This window comes from Festucalex cinctus, chromosome 11 (assembly GCF_051991245.1).
Source record: "Festucalex cinctus isolate MCC-2025b chromosome 11, RoL_Fcin_1.0, whole genome shotgun sequence".
NCBI lineage: Eukaryota > Metazoa > Chordata > Actinopteri > Syngnathiformes > Syngnathidae > Festucalex > Festucalex cinctus.
Genome location: NC_135421.1, coordinates 9700709 through 9723389, shown reverse-complemented (window position 1 = coordinate 9723389; position 22681 = coordinate 9700709). Strand labels below are relative to the sequence as shown.

At 40.3% G+C, this 22681-nt stretch overlaps 1 protein-coding gene across 2 annotated transcripts in view; it reads right to left on the bottom strand.

The window, feature by feature from the left end:
- Positions 1–22681, bottom strand: part of plcl1 (phospholipase C like 1) — a 116401-nt gene that overhangs the window by 23720 nt on the left and 70000 nt on the right. For both annotated transcript variants that reach the window (XM_077536450.1, XM_077536451.1), the window contains exons 2-7: positions 15077–15151; positions 11154–11441; positions 10770–11018; positions 7146–7537; positions 4336–5443; positions 2447–2623 (exon numbers count right to left, since the gene is read on the bottom strand). In XM_077536450.1, the coding sequence (XP_077392576.1) occupies positions 2447–2623; positions 4336–5443; positions 7146–7537; positions 10770–11018; positions 11154–11441; positions 15077–15151 (2289 nt within the window). The remainder of the gene's footprint in view (positions 1–2446; positions 2624–4335; positions 5444–7145; positions 7538–10769; positions 11019–11153; positions 11442–15076; positions 15152–22681) is intronic.

Sequence of the window (22681 nt, the reverse complement as noted above, 5' to 3'; positions counted from 1 at the left end):
ATAACTAGTAAAAAAATTAGTTACTTTTTGTCAGAAAACTAACTATAACTAAAACCCTTTACTTTTCAAGTAATTGAATTTTGTGATTGTATTGCATTGGTGTTAATGTTTATGTTATGTTTGTTTTTTGTGTTTCTGTAAAGCACTTTGTGACAGCTCAGGCTGTATATAAATAAACTTGAGTTGAGTTGAGAAAAGTAACTTGAACAACACTGGTTACCTTAGCATCTGATTGAATTAAGTTTTGAATTAATCAATATGTTACTCATGTTGTAATGAAAACCCAGACAACTTCCTCGGCTGCAATAACTTTTCCATTTCTTTTTCTATGCTTAATTAAAGAGATACTTGACTCATTGAACAATTTTCAGCAGTGAAAAGTTCACATTTTGTCCAGAATGAATTTGATAACTTCATTATTTTTCATGTACAATTGATACCTCTAAAAAGTAATTTTTCTAGTTGCTGTCGACTGATGACGTCACCTGTGCTGAGGAAGTAGGTGACGACCAATCATGGCTCAGTTTACTGACCATACGCATCAAACATGTTTGATGTGCTGTAACATTTTTCATTCACTAATGATTTCTAAAGTCTATTTTAGTGTGTGTGTGTGTGGGTGTGTGTACGCATGCGTGATGGTGTGTGCATGTATGCGTGCGTGTTTTCAGTTGTGGAGCCGATGGCTGAATAGAATAGCTCTGTGACATTTAATTCAATGATGTGGCAATGTTGAGTCGCACAGGAAATGGTCAGTGGCAATTCATCCCGCTTGAGGACAATCTTTATTCGAGCAAGCGATAGCCAATAATTAATGCTGCCATCAGACCAAATGCCACTTGAGCTATTCTTGAGACATGATTACATATAAAGTGAATGCACTTCGCGCAAATAGATGCAAATCTGTGCCAGGTGGCACGATTGAGGAGTTTGATGGGTTGTGAGTGCAAGGGCAAGCACATTTGCTTAAGTTGGTAAAAAATTAAACTGGCCACATTGCGACAGCCAATCAGGGTCAAGATGTCACACAATATTTTGATATGAATTTGAGAATTAAAATATAGTAAGATACTCTTATGTACCAGGGTTCAATAAAAAAGTGACATTTTGTCTTTATTTAAAATGTCATTTTTGCAATACAGTGTTCCCTCGCTTATCGCGGGTGTTAGGTTCCAAAACTACCCGCGATCATGGAAATCCGGGTTAATTAAAAAAAAAGAAATCCTATCAATGTTTATTATATATGTTTTTCTTTTCATTTTGGTATGATTTTTACTTTATTACAAATGCTTTTTCATTCATCATGTTATTTTTTCATTTACATTCATTTTTCCATTAACAGTATGTTTTTTAATTGTTGTTTTTTTATGTACTTATTACTGTATACAGCACAATATATATATATATTTTCATTTATTATGTTTTTTCGTTTTGGTATTATTTTTAGATTATTATGAATGCTTTTTCATTCATTTATGAGTTTTTTTTTTTGCATTTTGCAATTTTGCATTTGCAGTCATTTTTTCAGTCATTAAAAGTATGTTTTGTTTTGTTTTAATAATACAGCACAGTATATACATTTTCTATCTCCAGAATCTCCAGAAAGCAGAATACAATGTCGTGGAGTGATGGGACAGACATCGTTAGAAAGGTCTCGTCGAGACGAATCCGCCGATGCCTGTATGTCCCCGGTCGGACATAATGCTTGAGAGATATGGCTGCGCAAAGACAAAAAAAAATAAACAAACCAAAAAGCACGCTGTAAAAAAATCAGTGAAACAGCGAGGCCGCGGAAGATGAACCCGCGATAAACGAGGGAACATTGTACATCTGGTTGCGGTGTGCGGCTCCAGCACACCTGCAACCCTAATGAGGATAAGCAGTTTAGGAAATGGATGGATGGAAAGACGGATGAGCTATTGACTGCGCAGGTTGTTTATGAATAATTGTGCTTTCATCTCCGTGTTTCAAAAAGTAAGTACAAGCAGAAATGCCTGTTTAAGTTGGAATGATTGGGAAACATTCAGGAAAGCCATTTGAGGTTGTCGTCTTGAAAAAATATCAAGCGGTAACTATGGAAACACTTCAAATTATAGCAAAATGTGATTGCTGGTCATTTTCTCTGACGTACAAGACATGAAGAGTAACATAACGAAATATTCCAAACCCTCTTCACATCTCTCTACAAATGGAATATGGGGCTTGCATCTTTTGTCAAACTAAAAGTTATACAGTAATGTATGTCCTGCGTTATTAACAGCATAACTAGGAGTTATAACCTCACAGCCAGAGAGCTGAAGTTATACTGGCAACACTCTAACTTTAATCACTGAATATCCCTGCTCTGTCAGCTTTTATCAAGCCCATTTCCTGCTTTTTATTATATTTGTAAAATGTATTCAGATGCAGAACAGCACATTCTATAGCAATTATGACAAAGTCATACTTGGAATTCAAAGGTCTCGTCAAAGAGGGGGTCATCCTGGTTCTGCAGCGCAGTGCGTGTGCGCTGTTCTGCACAGTCAGCAGGTACCCCGTGTAGTTCCAGGACCACGTAGGGGTCAATGACCTCTCCCTTGGCGCCTGATCCCTGAGGTTTAGGTAGGTTGTGTGCACTGATAACCTGTGTGGCAGAACATGACATCAGGGAGAACAAATTGCCACAATTTGACACTTAAGACATTAAACAAATGCCAACAAATAGATGCCTCCCTCTTTATTTCACAAGAACAATCCAGCCATCCCAAGTTGAGTAAATAAAGGAACGTTACCTATGTAGGACCAAAAATGCCAAAATTAACTCATTTGCTCCCAATAATGTGTAAATACGTTTTTGTTTTGTTTTTTATGTTTTAAGTGTCCCAAAGACGCATCTATACGTTTTTTTTGTTTTTTGTTTTTTTATGTTAGAACATACAGAAGGCTTTGATACAGCCTCAACTGCAAAGAACAGTTGCAGAAATGAAAGATATTACACAAACGGCCAGCAAGTGGCAGCAGAGCAAAGGAGATCAACCAGGGCCATCTTGAAAAAATGCTCAATTACTTACAATTTTAAATAGATTTGTGAAAACTGATGAAACTTAGCTCTCTTCTAATGCTAATTGCTACAAAACGGAAACAGATAGAAACATACTTTTTTTTTTTCCTGGTGAAAGAAGAGACTTTAATCTTTCTTTTGGTAGGTTCCATGCTTTTGTAGCAATTGAACACAATATTCTGTGGGCCTTGCAAAATCAGTCAAAATCCAGTAAAACAGCCGGGAGCGAACAGGATTGTTTCTGTGAAAATGGCGTTAAAAATAAATAAATGTGAAAATAAAAACAGATATAAAAATATAATTAAAAAATCAAATACAAAAAATAAATATAAATGGAAATAAAACAATATATACATAAATAAATATAAATAAACGTCTGCAGCATGAAATAAATAAATATGAGAGCAGAATGTTTTTATTGATTGATATTTAATTCTATTTATATATTTACTTTTGTATTTATTTCCATATTTATTTATTTATGAATCTCGTTTTTTATTTTTTTATTTTTTTACTTTATTTATTTGGGTATTGCCAACAACCTCGTGATACGATGTATATCACGATACAGGGGTCACGATACGATATGTATCATGATACATATGTATCCAATACATGGTCTTCAACGCGATACGTATCCCGATATTTTACATAAGTTTTACACTAGTTTCATTCTTATTATAATGGCCATATGTATATCTATATGATGTGTTATGTATTATGCTGGATGGCAAAATGTTTTTGTTAGCAACTCTTCTGGTTTACCACCAAGTGGCATTCTTGGTCTAAATGCGTGTGCATTGCAGAGCAAGGTGCCACTTTCACAGACACACCGGGAAACTTACAATTAGGCGTGGGACAATATGTAAAAATATCAAAGTACTAAAATTACAGCTCGAAAATGTGCTTATTAGAAATATTTGGGGAAATAAACACAGCATTTTTTTCATTTCACACATTCTATTTAGTTTTTAAACAAAATACAGGAAAATTGGTACATTAAGAAACATGTACTATGTTAAGTTTAATTAAATAAATGTTGATAGTCTTCATCTGTTTTAATTTTTCTTAGCAAGACACAGTGTCCAATCACTGGTGAACTATTTTTAGAACAGACTTGACTTTTTTTTTTTTTATTAAGTAATCTTTTTTTTTTTTTTGTCATTTATTTATTTACTTTTTTTTTTTTTTTTTTTTTTTTTTTTATGTTGGCATTTTTGATCCTCCATAGTTATCTGCCACTAAATGAGTAAATCTGAAAATCAAGTTTTCACAAATATAAAATGGAAAGAAACCTTAATGCGAAGAGTTTGCGGTGGTACACCAGGCACGCAGCCATGCGTGTGGGCGCTGAAATACGACACTTCGTCCCTCATGACGGCCGGTCGCAAGACGTAGCCACACCCTCCATTTTGTGAGAAGCGACCCTTGTGAAGGTCCAGCATGGCTCCGGGGGTCTGCTGGTTTAAGGCCACGAGCTGCACGCCCCCTTTCCAGTATCCCTGCGGGTTGGGGTTACTGGAGTCCAGACGCACCGAGCTGGGCCGCACCCTGGTTAAAGTGCGCTTGGTGAACATGACAAGGTCTTCCGGGCTCTCTGTGGTCAACCGCCCGGCCTCCCCCTCGCCCAGGGAGCACAGCGTCCAATAGGGGGTCTCGTTCACCAAGGGAGTGCCGGGAGATCCGGGACTGTTGGGCGGAGAGTGTTGCTTGTGAACGGCTCGTTGGGCGTAAAAGTGGCGGCTGTCCGTCCGAGCGATGGCCACCAGGTCCGAGAGTTCTTTGTGTAGGCGGAGCTTTCTCGGTTGAGAGGGCGGAGGCACCACCAAGACCACACCCAGATCCTCCTCACCCGGGATGGTCATCCGCCGCCCAGCCAGAGGACCCCCTCCTCCAATCTCTTCTTCCTCCTCAGACACTTCCCCATCAGATCCTTCATGATCTGGAGGGAGCTTCTTGCCCACTATTAGGACACGCCCCATCAGCTGCTCAGGGGAGGGTAAAGTGGTGGCTCGACCCCCAAGGCTGACTGGTAGGGACTCCGGAGTGTAAAGCCGGGAGCCGAGTACTTTCTTCAGGTGCTGTGCCATCGTACGCTGCTGGGCAGGCGAGCAGCGTTGGCACAAGTACACCAAGAGCGGATACCGGGAGGTCAGGAAGGCGTACTTGTTAACCACCTCCAAAGCGGAGCGGATGGTGACGGGGGCGTGGTGGGGGTAATGCTGATGATGGTGGCAAGGGATGTCAGGACCATGGTCAACCCCGAGTAGAGGCTCCCCCTCTGGGCCATCGGTTACTCCCAGCTCCAGGCACCGGCAGCCAGACTGAAGAGCTTTGATGAGTCCACCGAGGTCTGCTCTGCCGTGGACCTGATCGTCCAGGAGGTAGGACCGGTACGAGGTGCTGAGGAAACAATTGGCAGAATTAGTCAATCACTTTCCACATTATTACAGTACAATTGAAGTAGAAAGTAGTAGTGTCATGTTTTGGTTCCGGGTGGTTTAGTTTTAGGTGTTTGTTGGGGTGTTTTGTCCTGAATTCTCCCCGTTTCTCGTTATTGTTTCTCCACCTGCATGCGTCTTCCCTTCCCAGTATGTGTAACCAATCAGTGCCCTCAGCCTATTGTGTTTCCCAGGTATGTCTCGTTAGTGTTGGTGTATGTAGTCAGTGGTGTTTGTTCACGCGGTGTGGGAGCATTGTCGTGTTGTCCTGTCTCGTCGTTGCGATTGTCAAGTGTTGGAAGAACTGCGTTCTTGGTTTCTGTCAAGTCCCCTTTTGTCAGTCATCCATGTCACCAAGTCTTGCTTGCCTCCATCAGGTCCCCCCTCGTCTTCGTCACGTCCAGTCGTTCACGTTTCCCTCAAGGCTTGTCGTCTTCTTCACGTCCAGTCGTCCACGTCACCCTCCAGTCTCCTCGTCTTCTTCACGTCCAGTCGTCCACGTCTCCCTCTAGCTGCTATGAGTTGCCCACGTCCTATCAAGTTGCCCCTCGTCTTGCCAAGTTGCCCCTCATCTTGCCAAGTTGACCCTCGTCTTGCCAAGTCGCCCCACGTTCAGTCCAGTCATGGCGACCAGTCCTTTCTCGACCCGCCCCATCACGGCGACCTGCTTCCCCATGTCCCATCTGGTCGTGGCAACCAGTCATCTCATGTTCCCTCCTGTCATGTCAGCCAGCTTCCCCTTGCCCGGTTTGGTCTTGGCGACCAGTCCTCTCTCGTTCCGTCACATTATGTCAACCAGCTTCCTATTGCCCAGTCTGGTCTTGGCGACCAGTCCTATCACGTCCCATCCAGTCTGTTACTTGTTTTGTGTAAATAAAGTTCCTCACATTGCCCTTCCTGTCTGTCTCCCTGCAATTGCTTTTCTGCAATAACAGCATTTCATGCTAGAACTAAGTTTACCACCAAACAAGTTAACCGGATAGCAATGGATTTAGGGTTATTTTTGTTTGTTTTCTGGGCTTTTTGGATAGACGTGGAGTGTGTCAAGTGAAATCCGGTATACTGTGTTGATGGAATGGCATTTGCAAATCCACCTAGGATATTTTGTTGATTAGGTTTTATATATATATATTTCCCATTGGGCCTTCATCCCTAAAGGTCAGGATATTTTCTTCTTACATTTTAATATTACCAATAGTTCACATATTTTGACACTTGAATGAACATTATTCATGTTAAATTGCTACATATACATTGCAAGTACAGTGAGGTTTGATGTTGGTTTTATGTTTCACAGTGTTTCCGTTTTGCTGCAATTAGCATTAGAATATAGCTGTCAACATTATTCACAAATCTGTTTAAAATTGTGGTTAAATCAGCTTGTTTGCAACATGGCCCTGGTTGATCTCTTATACTCTGCTGCCACCCGCTGGCCGTTTTTGTAAAAACTACGATTGCTTCAACTTATCTGCAGTTTAGAGGCTGCATCAAAGCCTTTTGTATGCTCTAGCATAAAAAAAAAAAAACATTTAAAAAAAAAAAAACGTATAAATGTGTCTTTGAGACGCTCAAAAAATTTAAAATAGAGCCTATTTATACGTTTTTGCAAGCAAATGAATTATAAATATTCAAATGTTACTTAAGATCTTTGACGGAGCGAGTACCTAATATAGTAGTGTGACAGGGGCATGTTCATGTCCTGGCACACCCCCTCGTGCTCGGGGTCCAGCAGCTGGCACTCATGAGACTGCAGATAGCGAGCGAAGCCGTCTAGCCCCAGCAGCCCCCTCTCCTTGCCCTGTGCCGAGGGCTCGTAGCGTCTCAGGAGCTCCAGGCAGCCCTCGGCGGTGGCCAAAGACAAACCCTGCTCCGTCTCCAGGAAGAGGCGCAGGTCCTGAGGGTCCAGACATTCGCGGTCCTTGGCCAGCTGTACCATCAGGAAGTAGACGTCCGGCCGGGTGCACAGCTCGCAGTAGGCCTCCTGGAACTCCTCGCGTGTCACGTGGGAGGTCAGCTTCTCCTTGCTGCGCTGGATCTCCTTGAAACGCAGACGGACCTGTGAGGATAAATCGAAAGATGACAAGAGTCCCATCAGTGAGATGAATGTTAACAAACTTTCCTAAACTCTTGCCTCATTCGCTCCATGAAGTTGGTCGATCTGATTAAACGTTGGTTATTTTGTTTCGCCGAGGAAATGGAAATGACCCAGATACATGGTGGCGGCGGCGTAATAATGTCATCCCTATTACTCATCCTTTGTCCTACTCGCGCTCACTCTTTAATCTCGTTTTTCTTTTTAACATTCTTTCTCGTTATGTGCTCCTCGTGGGGGGGGGGGGGGGGGGGGGAATCATGTCTGCCTTTCTGACAGGAGAGGACACAAATGGATGAAGCAGCCAGAGAGTCACTGCCAATAATGAAAACCAATAAATTGAAGCAAAGACCAATGGAAAACCTTTTTTTTTTTTTTTCACAAGGCAAATTTGTGGCAGAGTCGGATTAGCATCTCTGAGGAAATGACCTAATATTTGCAAACAAAGCAGGTTCATTGACCTTGTTTGATTTCATAGAAGGGAATGGTCCAACTTATTTCACACAGAGTCACAAAAGTGACACATCTGAGCTTTGAAAGATCCATTACACAATACAATTACTTGCACATTTTACACAGAAACTAGGAAAATGTGATTTTAAGTAATCAACCAGCGGGTGAAAACCATGGTAGGACAACTTGTGGTTGTTGGGAAAGTGTGCCAGACTATTGGGGGATTACTTTGAAACTTGGCAGTTTGGATTTGAAATCTATCTTCTTTCTATGCCGGGACTTTTTTGATACACTTCATAAATAATGATTGTAGGACAGTGACGATAGGCTGTTTGTGATCCTGCAAATTCTCTTCATTACAGTCGTGACACAGCAAAAATGGTACATTGTCACGGCATAACACGATCAGATAGTTAAACATCAGTGTCAGTGTCTGGTGTGACATTCAATACTTAAATGTAAAATAGCCTCTTTCACATAGCGATCCTGCAAAGTTGACACATAAAAAAAAGGTAACCTCTGCCATTTATATATAATCTCATGAAGCAGGAGATTGCATAACTGTTTCACATAACCATTTTATTTTATCTACAATAATACAACACTGCGCCATTGATATCAATATTTGATAATATCTGAAAAATAAAAACTCGACCAAAAAAAAACAAAAAGTGCAGCTCATTTGAGAATCCGTACAAAAAAATACACTGTGCTAAAAGATCAATGGTGAGCTCATTAAGCGCATCGACGGAGAAACAAGTACATGGCATCTGTGGAAGATCAAAGTACTTACCTTGAGTGAAATCACAGAATTAAAGCAATCTTTTTGTCTGTTTGTCTTTTAATAGACATGTTAGGTTTCTCCAGTATACAAGAATGTCCAAATATAGAGTTGCAAATTTTCAGTGTAGTACCTCACTTTGCCTCTACATGCTGCCAGCGCTGTGGTCCGTTGGGAGAAATACAGCGGAATTAAGAACAAGAAAGAGACAGAAAATATTTGCCCGTATTGTTCTATATGTTCTCTTTGGGCATGATGCTGATCCATTTTACAATTACCGTAAATAAAATGCTACTTTCCTTTAGCCTGCATATGTGTTTTGCTTCATATGCTAGCGTTATACGAGTGTACTTCCATTAGACATAATTAAATTGTTTTATGAACATTTATATCCAGTGTCGTTTGTTTTACGTGTCAGTTTGACAGCAAATTGTCATGTTTCGGTTTTGGGGTTTAGGGTTAGTTTGGGGTGTTTATGTCTTCTTTTGTCCGGTTTTGTCTCCGCTGGTCTCGTCATGGTTAACCTCGTCCACCTCCGTGTGCTCTCCCCTCCCCCTGTGTGTTGCTAATTGGTGCCCTCTGCCTGCTGTGTTTCCCAGCTGTGTATTGTTAGTGGCTCGTTAGTGTTGTATTTAGGGAGTGGTGTTTGTTCATGTGTTGTGGGAGCATTGTCTTGTGTGGTCCTGGTCCTGGTCCTGGTCCTGGTCCTGGTCCTGGTCCTGGTCCTGGTCCTGGTCCTGGTCCTGGTCCTGGTCCTGGTCCTGGTCCTGGTCCTGGTCCTGGTCCTGGTCCTGGTCCTGGTCCTGGTCCTGGTCCTCTAGTGCTGGTCCTGGTCCTTTGGTGCTGTTGGGTCAAGTTCCTCTGCGTTCTGGTCAAGTGTTCTCTTGTCCACACCAAGTGTTCTCTCAAGTATTCTCTCGTCCACGTTTACTCGAGTCTCCCCGTTTACTCCTCTCTCAAACCATGCAAAGTCAAGTGTTCCTCTCTCAAACCATGCCAAGTCAAGTGTTCCTATCTCACACCATGCCAAGTCAAGTCTTCTTCTCTCACACCATGCCAAGTCAAGTGTTCCTCTCTCACATCATGCCAAGTCAAGTGTTCTTCTCTCACATTATGCCAAGTCAAGTGTTCCCCTCTAACGACATGCCAAGTCAAGTGTTCCTCTCTCACATCATGCCAAGTCAAGTGTTCCTCTCTAACGCCATGCAAAGTCAAGTGTTCTTCTCTCACACCATGCCAAGTCAAGTGTTCCTCTCTAACGCCATGCAAAGTCAAGTGTTCTTCTCTCACACCATGCCAAGTCAAGTGTTCTTCTCTCACACCATGCCAAGTCAAGTGTTCCTGTCTCACGCCATGCCAAGTGTTCCTCTCTCACGTCATGCCAAGTCAAGTGTTCCTCTCTCGCCCCATGCCAAGTCAAGTGTTACTCTCTCACATCATGCCAAGTCAAGTGTTCCTCTCTCACATTATGCCAAGTCAAGTGTTCCTCTCTCATATTATGCCAAGTCAAGTGTTCCTCTCTCACATTATGCCAAGTCAAGTGTTCCTCTCTCACATTATGCCAAGTCTGTCCACGTCCCATCCAGTCCTCTCGATCAGTCTACTCACATTCAGTCCAGTCATTTACTTAGTCACTGTAAATAAAGTTTCTTACATTTCCCTTCCTATGTCTACCCGCCGTGTTTCTCTGCCATTGGGCCCATCCACCACATCCTCATTCCATAAGTCATAACACAGTTTTACTTTTCAGATTTTTTTTTTTTTATGTTCCATATATCATGAAATTTTACCTACTAAAGGTGGGTCTGGAACGTATCCCCCATGATGAAAATGTGTTGATTGTATATCGTGATTGTGATGATTTGTTGTGACGTATTAACCAATATTATAGGAGTCAATTAATTTAAAAGACAATTAAATAGCTTCCCTGGTGTTATGTGATAGCAAATGTAGTAGTCACACCTTGGCCTCCTTGATACCAGGACAAAGTTTCACAATAGTTGTGACCGCCACGTCCTCGGACACGATGCCGTAACCATCTTCGTCCACTCGTGCAAACTCGCTCGCCAGCCACTCGCTCCTCATCTTGCTGCCCAGACTGCCACCTCCTCCGAGTCCCCCCCCAACAACCGAGGGGTGCGCCAACAGGTAGCGGAGGCCCGTCACCCAGATATTGGCGACGTCTGCTGAGAGTGCCACCAAATCGAGAGACTGTAGGGAGGAAATTGTTTAGGTTAAAAAAAAACGTTTAACGATCAATGAAATACAATGTAACTTGAAGTTTGAACACATTTCTCACTGTACTATCCCCATAACATCCAATATATTTAAAATAATTTGTCTTACCTGGTAGTCCTCCCCATGAATGATGGAGAACGCAGCTTCCTCAGCCAATTGTTCAGAGATGGGCCCGTTATGCAGGAAGGTCTCGGTGCTCTTTCCGGTTCGCACCTCTCGGATGCTGGAGACGTCCAGGCGGGCCCGATCCCCGTCCTTCTTGGACGGCTCCCAGCGCAAGCAGCTCAGGTCGGCCTCCAGTGTGTAGAAGCGACAGTAGACTCTGGAGTTGGGGCGCACCTTCTTCAGCTCACATCCGCCCTGCATGAAGGCCAGGCAGTCGGCCGCGCTGTTTACCTGTTGAGGAAAAACAATGTGTTAAATAATGTTTTAACTAGAGCTGTCAAACGATTACATTTTTTAATCAGATTAATCACATCTTAGAATTTTGATTAATCATGATTAATCACTGACTTAAAAAAGCTTTTTTTCCCCAACATATTTTGCCTGCTAAATTTGAAGCGCACCTGTTATGTGTTAATTTTTTCAACATTTAATGTTATGAGTAGGGCTGGGTATTGCCGCCAACCTCACGATACGACACATATCACGATACAGGGGTCACGATACGATACGTATCGTGATACAAATGTATCCCAATACCTGATCTTAAAGGCGATACGTATCCTGATATTTTACATTAATTTACTTGCATTTTATAATAAAAGTCATATGTATACCTAAAGGACATGTTTATTATGCTGGATGACAAAAATCTTTTTGTTCGTATCTCTTCTGGTTTACCAGCAAGCGGCATGCCTGGTCTAAATGTGCATGCACTGCAGAGCAAGGATCAGTTTTCACAAACACACCGGGAAAATTTACTAATAGGCATGAGCCCATATGAGCAAAAATACCAAAGTATTAAAATTACTCTAAAATGTGCTTATTTGAAATATTTGGGGAAATAAAAAGAGCATTTTTTTTTCATGTAACACATTCTATTTCGTTTTTTAAACAAAATATAGGAAAATTGGTACATTAAGACACGTGCCATGTTAACTTTATAAGTAAATAAATGTTGGTATTCTTCCTCTGCTTTCATTTTTCTTCGCCAAGACACAGTGTCCAATCACCGGTGAGCTATTTTTGCATTAATTTAAGGCAATTAACTTCAAAGACGCTACTGCTTTTTATTTTTTAGGTACAATGCAAGCTGCAAAGGCAAACGTTAACTGTCTATTTAAAGTTAACGAGCAATATCGATTCTGACGCCTGCGTATCGATACGTGTATTGTCATGAGGCCCGTAACGATATATTGCCGTATCGATTTTTTGAGCACAACCCTAGTTATGAGGACGTCTTCAAAAATTTATATCCGCTGCCCACGCTCATCCTGCTTTTTCTAATCAATTATTTGCATTTAAAATGGGAAAAAAATTACCTATGGCATATGTAAACATTTATTAAATGCTTTACTTTAATGCATGTAGTTATGTTTATTGCTCAAACTCGAACAGCTACCTTTAACGTTACCATCCTCTGTCGGCCAAAAAGGATCATCTGCGGTCAAAATTAATAGTGTGATTAATCTGTGGTAATACAATGATTAATGCGATAATTTTTTGTGATTAATTAATTAGTTAACGCTTTAACTTTGACAGCACTAGTTTTAACACATCATTACGTAAATGTATTTATTTTAACTACAACATATGGTGTTGAAATGCTGCCAGGTCCACTGGAAATCATGGTTCAGTGTCTTGATCAAGGACACTTCGACATGGTCACCAGGGGTGAGGATTGAACCCACAACCTCACAGATGGGAAATGCCCCCATTCCTTACCAAATTTTTTAGTTCGTTGAAAAAGGTTGGAAAACTTCCAGCAAATTTCTGGAAAGTTTCTGATAAATTTAAATGGGAAATGAAGATGGGAAATTTTGTAACTATTCCAAACTGCTATATAATAATAAAGTAATTCATGGGATTGAGCTGGGTATTGAGGCTAAATTATTGGAAAACTACCACGCTCACGCATAAATATAAACATTTGCTCAACACTTATTTCATTGAAAAACAAAAACAAGACCGTTGTTTTACGACTCATCCCTAACCCAGGGGTGGGCAAACTCGGTCCTCGAGGGCCAGAGTCCTGCAGTTTTTGTAGGTCTCCCTTCTCCAACACAGCTGATATATGATCAGCTCATCAGCAAGCTCTGCATAAGACTGATAACGATCCTGTTGATTAGAATCAGTTTGTGTTGGAAAAGGGGAGACCTCCAAAACCTGAAGGACTCCGGCCCTCGAGGACCGAGTTTGCCCACCCCTGCCCTAACCCATAGGTGTCAAACTGAAGCCCTCGAGAGCCACAGTCCTGCACGTTTTAGAGGTTTCCCACTTTTAACATAGCTGAATCATATTTAAGCTCAGCAGCAAGCTCTGCAGGAGCCTGATAATTATCCTGATCATTGAATCAGGTGTGTTGGAGTAGAGAAACCTCAACAACATGTAGGACTCTGGCCATCGAGGACCAGATCTTGACACATGTGCGCTAACCCAACAATTCAAGAACAAAAAAGAAACGCAAACCCTCCCTCATTGAAAAATATTAAGTCCCATTCACAGTGTTCCATAAATGAACAGAACTGCTCTCCCTCCAAAAATGTCTCTTTAACTCATTTACTCCCAATAGTATATAAATATGGGGGGTTTTTTATGTTCTAAGTGTCCCAAAGACGTATTTATACGTTGTTTTTTTTTGTTTGTTTTTTTATGCTAGAGCATACAGAAGGCTTCGATGCAGCCTCTCAACTGCAAAGAACGGTTGCAGAAATGGAAGTTATTACACAAACGGCCAGCAGGTGGCAGCAGAGCAAAGGAGATCAACCAGGGCCATGTAAAAAAAAAAAGCTCAATTACTTACAATTTTAAATAAATTTGTGAAAACTGATGAAACTTAGCTCTCTTCTAATGCTAATTGCTTCAAAACTGAAACAGATAGAAGCATACTTTTTTTTTTTCCTGATGAAAGAAGAGACTTTAATCTTTCTTTTGATCGGTTCCATGCTTTTATAGCAATAGAACACAATATTCTGTGGGCCTTGCAAAATCAGTCAAAATCCAGTAAAACAGCCGGGAGCAAACGGGACTGCTTCTGTGAAAATGGCTGGGAGTGAATGAGTTAAATACACACTAAAAAATAAAAAATAAATAAATAAATAAAAATCTCTCAAGCTTCTCAAGCATTTTTACTAATTCCTTGCATGAAATCTGGTTTGCTTTAAAGGTATCAAAGAGGATTTTACCAAAAAAATGTCAAGTTTCAACATGGCAGAGAGTGCAGAACAATCTGTGAATGGCAAGAAATAGTAACACTTGAAAGGGCGTTAACGTCCGCTAGCACAGCAGGCTGTTTTAGAATCTACAAGATTACGTAGCATACACAATTTTGCTATAACAAAATCACATGAACAGTCGTAATTAGGAGTTTCCCGGTGGTAACGTCCATGTTTCCCATAGCCCGTGAAGGCAGGGTAAGTACAGCACTCAAGGTAATGCTTATGCCACAGCTGCCCTAAATCAAATCAACAGCAGTAGTAATTGAGTAATTGCCTAGATATGTTTAGGTTTCTGTAATAGCTAATATACAGTACTCCAGTTTGTAGAAGTGCTTTAAACCCAATTCTGTTTGTAATGTTAAAATATAATTACTGTATAAAAGGCTCTGTTGACAACACCCCCACCCCAAATATAGTAAAGCACTTCATTATGTCTTGATGGATATGTCAAAAGCGACTGTGTTCTGGGGGATGGCAGAGTTTCAGTGGTTGTAGATGTTATTCTCAAAGAAGCTGAATGAAAAGCTGAACTTGGTTTTAAATTCCACATTCTTGTTCAACATCAAGGTTTTCATGAAATTAAAATATTCCACCTAATAAATATGTCGCATGATCTCTGCTTGTTGTGATGAAAGATGGTAAAACATGTACCTTCTTCTCTGAGGGCATGCTGCTGAATGACACAGTTTTCTTTCGGCCTCCGCCCACCTTCTGCACCGAAGGATCCTGGGAAAACAAAAAGTGTGATGGTCAAAATGTGTGTAAGAATGACAACACCTTCAAGATAAACACCCATTTTACACTGAACAGTTTCAGTTTGGTTCAATATGCTAATTGCATCACAATAATGTTTATATGGTTAACTTTTTATAACTAAGACTGTCAAGAACAAGATTTGGAGACTAAAATGCACAATGCCAAACACAGAACATTCAAAATCATTTGTTGACAAAAAGCTGGACAATAGCCGCTCGAGCCGAGAGTCCAATCAAGAAGGGAAATAGGGACAGAAGCAGGAAGGAGAAACATACCAACAAGACCGGTAACTACATAAACATTAACAGTCAATCGTCTACATGATCTCACAAAAGTGAGTGCAGCCCCTCACATTTCTGCACATATTTAATTGTGTTTTTTCATGGAACAACACTGAAGAAACTATACATGAACATAATGAAAAGTAGTCTGTGTACAGTTTAGCAGTACACAGCAGTGTAAATATATTGTTTCCTCAAAATAACTTCAAATAGTCATTGATAGCTGGCAACAAAAGTGAGTACACCCTTAGGTGAAAACGCCCATCCCAAAACAGAAGTTTTACTTTTACTTTACTTTTTTTCTGCCTTTTTTGGGGGTATTTTAGGGAACTACTAGTAGGAAACATCAAAACATTTAACGTTTGTTACTTTTAACAAAACCTGAGAAAAATTACTTGGACATTGCCGGATTCTTTTTTGCTTGGAAGATGTACCTTAAGGTGAGGAGAGAAAAATGAGAGAGAACAAAAAATCATGATTGTTAAGACACTAAAATTAGATTTACCTGTACAGTTAAAACCGGTTTTATGATTGCACCCTGGGACAGATTATTTACATTTCCATTATTTCATCAAGACAGCACTTGATCCCCTGTCCTGCTCAGCGTGCGCCACACAATAATGACAAACAGACAGGTCTCACATCAGAAATAACAGTCATTATGTGGAACATGCACAAAGATTGGGCGGAGCTTTGTTTTGACCAGGCAGGATGTACAATTTTCTTTTCATCTATTCATACAGTAGACATGTGCCAACTGCCAAGTGATGAAGATTGATAAAGTATGTGTTAGTGTTGGCTTTCACTTGTTTGTTTTCCCTCCATCTTCTTTACACATGCACATCCTTATTTAGTCACTGATTGGATGCTTTTCTCAAACTAATAATAGATTTGACGACGGGATATTTTATTCACCTCCGTTGAAAGCAATAATTACATACATAATTGGTTAATTGTTAATGAAGATGACATAGGAAAGTCATTTTCAATGCAAAAGCTAATTATTAGTATGGTTCTGACATTCAGGAAACAGTTTAGAATGAAATGATGAATGATGGAATTCATTGGAATTCTTAAGGAGGCACGTGAAAGAACTGAGAAGAATAAAATTAGCATAACTCGCGATTGGCCAGGCAAAAAAATTCATTAATCCCCTTTACTCCCGGCTGTTTTACTGGATTTTGACTGATTTTGCAAGACCCACAGAATATTGTGTTCTATTCCTATAATAACATACCTACCAAAAGAAAGATTAAAGTCTCTTCTTTCATTAGGAAAAAAAAAAGTATATTTCTATCTGTTTCCGTTTTGCAGCAATTAGCATTAGAATATAGCTAAGTGTGATCATTATTTACAAATCTATTTACAATTGTGAGTACAGTAATTGAACTTTTTTTCAACATGGCCCTGGTTGACCTCCTTTGCTCTGCTGCCACCTCCTGGCCGTTTGTGTAATAACTACTATTTCTTCAACCGTTCTTTGTAGTTGAGAGGCTGCATTAAAGCCTTCTGTATGCTCGAGCATAAAACAAAAACGTATATAAATACGTCTTTGGGGCACTTAAAACATTTAAAATAGAACGTATTTATACGTTTTTGGTTATAAAGGGGATGTCAACCCCATTTTTTTTGGACAATATGTTCTATGCAGCCCCACTTGTCTAAATATGGTATTCTGGTTGATATTGTGTTAGTGGAATATGAGTTAAGCAGCAAAATCCAGCCGTTTTTAGCCACCTCAGGGAGCGGCCATTTTGCCACTTGCTTCCGACTGAAGATGACATCAATGTTGCTCAGGTCTCAGGTAACAACCAATCAACAAGTGACTACCGAATGAACAATTCTGAGCTCTTTTAAAAAAAGAAAAAAAAAAAAAAACAATCAACAAGTGGCAAAATGGCTGCCCCCTGAGATGGCTAAAAAAAATGGCTGTATTTTGCTTCCTAACTCATTTCCACAAATGTAATCTTAATGATAATGTCATGTTTGGACCGATGAGGTCACATATAACATATTATTATAAAGACATGCTTAATGTTGACTCCCAATTTAAGAAATACTGTTTACAATGATCCTTTATTTCATGACAAGGCTATCGTACAAATTAAACTTCTCGACTCACTTGATCAAAGTTCCTTGACGTCAAGATGCTACAAGATGGCGCCAATGAAAAACGTTTGTTGCTCTAGTATTTGCAATGCTGCGCGTGTTTGTGCCTGTGTGAAATGTCAGGAAAGACCATGGCACTAGGTCATGAATTTAAAAATAGATTTCTAAACATATCCTGCTCACATGTCAGCTCCCTGCACTTATGATCACCCTCCACCGAGACGTTGATTGACAGCTCCATCGCAGCATGGCGGCCAAACGTCAGTGCTTTGACAACCTTCATCAGCGATGCGGTGAGGAGGTGTCAGCCAGGGGACCCGCTAATAACTGCTCACATAGCATAATGAGCGGTGGCGCTCCTGCCGAAGCAGGTCTGGGCTTGTATTGTCAGCAAAGCCTATGATGCAATACCTGACGCTGTCAGAGAGGAATCAATTGAGCAAGATGTAATATTATGGTGGTAGTTTGGAGTGGTATACAACTCAGCTGCAACATACTGAGAGCTTATCTTAATTTGTCTTATTTCACAATATAAGCAACTGTGCAGGCCTATCTTGAAAATGAATCAATTATGCATTTGTGTGTAATCGTTAGATTGTATCTTCAGAGTGTGTGAAGAGGCGTGTCACAAACAGACCTACATACCAAGGTAACCTGACATTATCCTCATCATTAATAATGTAATGTAAGGGAATGCAAGGGAAGCCAATGAGGGCAACCTGAGCTCTGAAAAATCTGCTTTGGTGCATCTCTGTTGTTGGCTTGCCAAGTCAAGTCAAGTCATCTTCATTTATATTGTGCATTCAAACAGCCTTAACTGTCACAATGCGCTTTACAGGAGCATAACAAAACTTTAACCAACATTTTTTTCATTCCTACTACAGATGTTTTGATGTTTGAACATAGTTATAGATGAAAGGTCCAATTTTTCTAGTCCCATCTTAAACTTAAAACTAAACTGCTTCTTTTCCAAACGCCGAACCTCCATCTTGAAAACAGTTATATCCTCCTAACTACTAGCAATTCAAATTTGTCCTCTGTAGTGGACCTTTTTAAACCTGAATATCTCCCACCCAGTGCATAAGATTGAATTAACTCCTTTTGTGCTCTATAGAGGACATTAAAAGAAAAAACACAAAAAAAACAACGAAAGAATTAAAGTAATTCCAAATAAATTCCTCCTTAGGGATCATAGTAAAGATCTGTTCTCAATAAGAAATCATTAATTTAATTGAAAAAAAAAAATCAAATGATTGACAGGTGATGCTAGGTGGCATAAGATTATTTTTAGGGCAATGAAACTGAATAGCCTACTGAATTCATTTGAACTTATATTTTCCTGAAATATTGTCAGAATCTGTGATTGGCTGGCAACCAGTTCAGGGTGTACCTCGCCTGGTGCCCATAGCCAGCTGGGATAGGCTCCGGCACTCCCCACGACCCTTGTGAGGAACAAGCGGTTCAGAAAATGGATGGATGGATGGATATTTACATAATTTAATAATTATTTTTAAATTATTTTTACATGGATGCTACTTTTTAAATTTATTTTTAAATCTCACATACTCCCGGGAGTGCCTTCACATACCCCCAGGTGCAAACATACCTCCATTTGAGAACCACTGATTTAGCATTACTAAATGAAATATACATAATATAACCATGAAATAAAAGCTGGAATTCTGAATTTTTGTCTCATTCATCTTTTGATCTGAAAGCCAAATGTATTTTTGGAGGGGACTGTGTATCAAATTCCCATTGAAATGAATAGAAATGCCTTTTTTTTTTCAACTTTATTTCAAACATTTAAAATGACAATAAAAAAAACAGCATAATTTAACAATTGTGCCAAAAACAAATAATAAACAAAGACATTTAAGTTATTCCACAAAACGGGTGGAAATACCCTCCTGACTACCAGGAAAAAAAATATTGTCAAATCATGTTTATTTTTATATTCCCCAATCTTTGTAAACTAAATGGAATACTGTCCACTACAGAGGACATTTTTTTTTAACTTAAATGCTAGGCTCAAATACAGTTAAAATAATTCAAACAATACTTTAATGTGTTCTTAAGAGTCTTCTAGAAAACATGCTAACAACATTTAAAGCCTAAATTTGTTCAATAAAAAGTGTTATACACTTACTTTTCCTCTTCCCTAAAAAGTGCTTCAACTGAGGGAAGCCATTTTCTTTTACGATGCAATCAATGGTCGCAAAGCCCCACCCCTACACTTTGGCATCATTTGAAAGCTTAAGTTATATATTTTGTACACTGCAATTGGTTGGCAACCAGTTCAGGATGTACCCCGCCTACTGCCGAAGCCGGCTGGGATAGGCTCCAGCACCCCCGAGACCCTTGTGAGGATCAAGCAGTTAGGAAAGTGGATGGATGGATGGATGGATGGATGAATGGATGAATGGATGGATGGATGGATGGATGGATGGATGGATGGATGGATGGATGTTTTGTACAAATGAAGTTCCCAAGTGTAATAGATCAATCGATGGCGCAGTACTCTGTTTTGTTGTTGAATTTTTTGTTTTGTTTATTTTTCCAACCAAAAATGCTTTGCACTTTTTGGGGGTTAATTGCCTGAAAAAAAAATCACAGGTGGTACATCACTGCAAAAGGTTGGGCACCACTGTGCGAAACAACTCAGGGCAGAGACCTTTTGTTTGTACCCGCCCTCTTTTCAAGTGAGCAAAAGTATTGGAACATGTGACTGATGGCTATTTATAGTTGCTCAGGAGTTGCCTTTTAGACTGATTGCTTGAATAGTAGATCGTGCTTGTTATTGGCTTTGAGTTTCACCTGAGAAAACGGCATTTGCTGTTAAGAAAACATGCAGACCAGAGAGCTGTCTATGGGAGAAAAGCAAACCATGTAAGCTGAGAGAAGAGGGGAAATCAATCAAAGCCAAATATTGCAACAATTTGGAATGTCCTGAAATTTATTTACGTGGTCACTAAACAAATTACACCCTTTATTCAAGGAGCCATCACAATTTACTTTAGTTCAATTTCTGCTCCAGAATTGTTTCCTAATACTATTTGAACATATTAATTCCACTAAGTTGTATCTGCAATTTAATCTGGAATTGCACAAAAATGTGCATAAGATTGAACAGGCGTACTTAATGTAATATCCCAAGTGTATTTTTTCATCCTCTTATTTGTATTTTCCTGATTCCGTCGCCCGCCATCAGCCTTTGCTCCACTTCCCATCTGCTCTTTGACTTTTCCTCCGGGCAGCAACTAAGCCAACGATCACATCGTAGATGAACAATCCAAAGAGTGAGCGAGAGCGAGAGTAGAGGGCGGACCTTAAAGGGACACTTTACTTATTGATCCATTTTTAGCAGCAAAAAGTTGCTACTTTTTCAATAATTAATTTGGTGACGTGATTATTTTTTTATGTACATTTAATAACTTTTAAACCGATGTTAAAATGAATCGAACGCCGGCATGTTTGTTACACGTGACTAAATAACCCGGATGTTTACGTCACTAGTGTGTAAACGCTACACGATCGAAGCGCTATGCAACGCAGCCGTGCATCTAGCGTCAAACCCGGAAGGATTAAACCTTATCGCTTCGAGCCAACACGACAAAATAACCCTACCGAAGGAAAGTCTGCCTTGGATGTGAAAGTTGTGGCGCCAGATGGTCTTTTCGGGCACAAAATAAACTTTAATGAACGAGTGAATCAGGCGGTGGGTGAGTGGTGCTCGTGCGGGAGCTGCAGGAATGGACAATCCGCTAATGAATGTGTGCTGTCTGGAAATAAAAGAAATCGAGGATCGGTTCCTTGCGGACAATCTCAACTGCATCCTGGAACATCAGACATTCAACATGGCAATACTAAATAGACATTCTCAGGATAGCTTTGGTTGCGATGAAAGATGTGAAGAAGAAAAGTCTTGGAGGAGCCAATATCCAACAGGTAAAGTGACACACAGCACGAGCAATGCAAAACGTGTGGAACTGACAAACTATTTCAGGAAAAAGAAAAAAATAGTAAAATTATATGTATCGTCGTTACAGCGCCCAACCTCCCCTAGCTGTTTTTTTTTCTTTTCTTTTTTTGCGTAGCGTCCCGATGATGTAAACGAAAGCTTGCAAGAAGGTTGTGTATTAACCGTGTTTATTTATAGACAAAATGAAGTAAGGAAATGCGAGACGCCGTTACCTAGGCTGGTTATCAATAGTTTGGATCCGAACGAAATTAATAGAAATGCAAATGAAACTGGAATGGACCACAGGGAGAACAGCGGGACAGAACACAAATGTAGTACGTCGCACATGCCGATGATAATGACACTAATCCACATTCAATAAATTTTTTGTTAAAATAAGATTATGAACATGGTCAATTTGTGAACTATAAACAACTTACGAGCTAATAAAACATAACGTCCGCGCCTGCTTGTCCTTGCCGGGAGGTCGACAGCACTTAGCAAGCCATTTTCTACGCAAATAGTCTTTTTTTTGGGGGGATAACATACCAGTGTGCTCCTCGCGGGTTTTTCCTTGACGACACCTTGCAAAATTTTGCAATACAGTAAGGCATAAGTGACGTTTGTGTCTTCCTCGCCGTTCTGTCTGCGTGAACTACTGTTCGCCAAGCGAGTATACACACTTGTTACGTCACCACTTGAGGGCGTTCCAACACGGAAGTACTTCTATGTTGAAAAAAGTTAAATAAATCAATATTGGGGTGTATTCTTCAGCTCTTATGCATGTTTCGTAGCTAAACTAACTATTTACTGCCAATCGAGCCATACATGTAAAATTAAAGGTGCCTTCCTTTAATGGCAGCCAGTGGATTACGACCCATAGATGTCCTCTTGGGACAAGAGCCGAGTGCTGTATGAGAGAGAGACTACCAGACCGTGCTCACACAGTTTCCTGGATGGCGTTGTTGTCATGCACGGGAATGTCAATGTAAAAATATTCGACACACATACATGCACGCTGGATTATCAGCCACAACATCGATGTACCCAAACGTCCGAGGCCCTCAGCATCACCAGCGCAGCTCATGCCCGGAGCACCTAAATACTCGCTGACCTGCTTTTCGCTAAGCACGTCTGTCCGGACCCGTC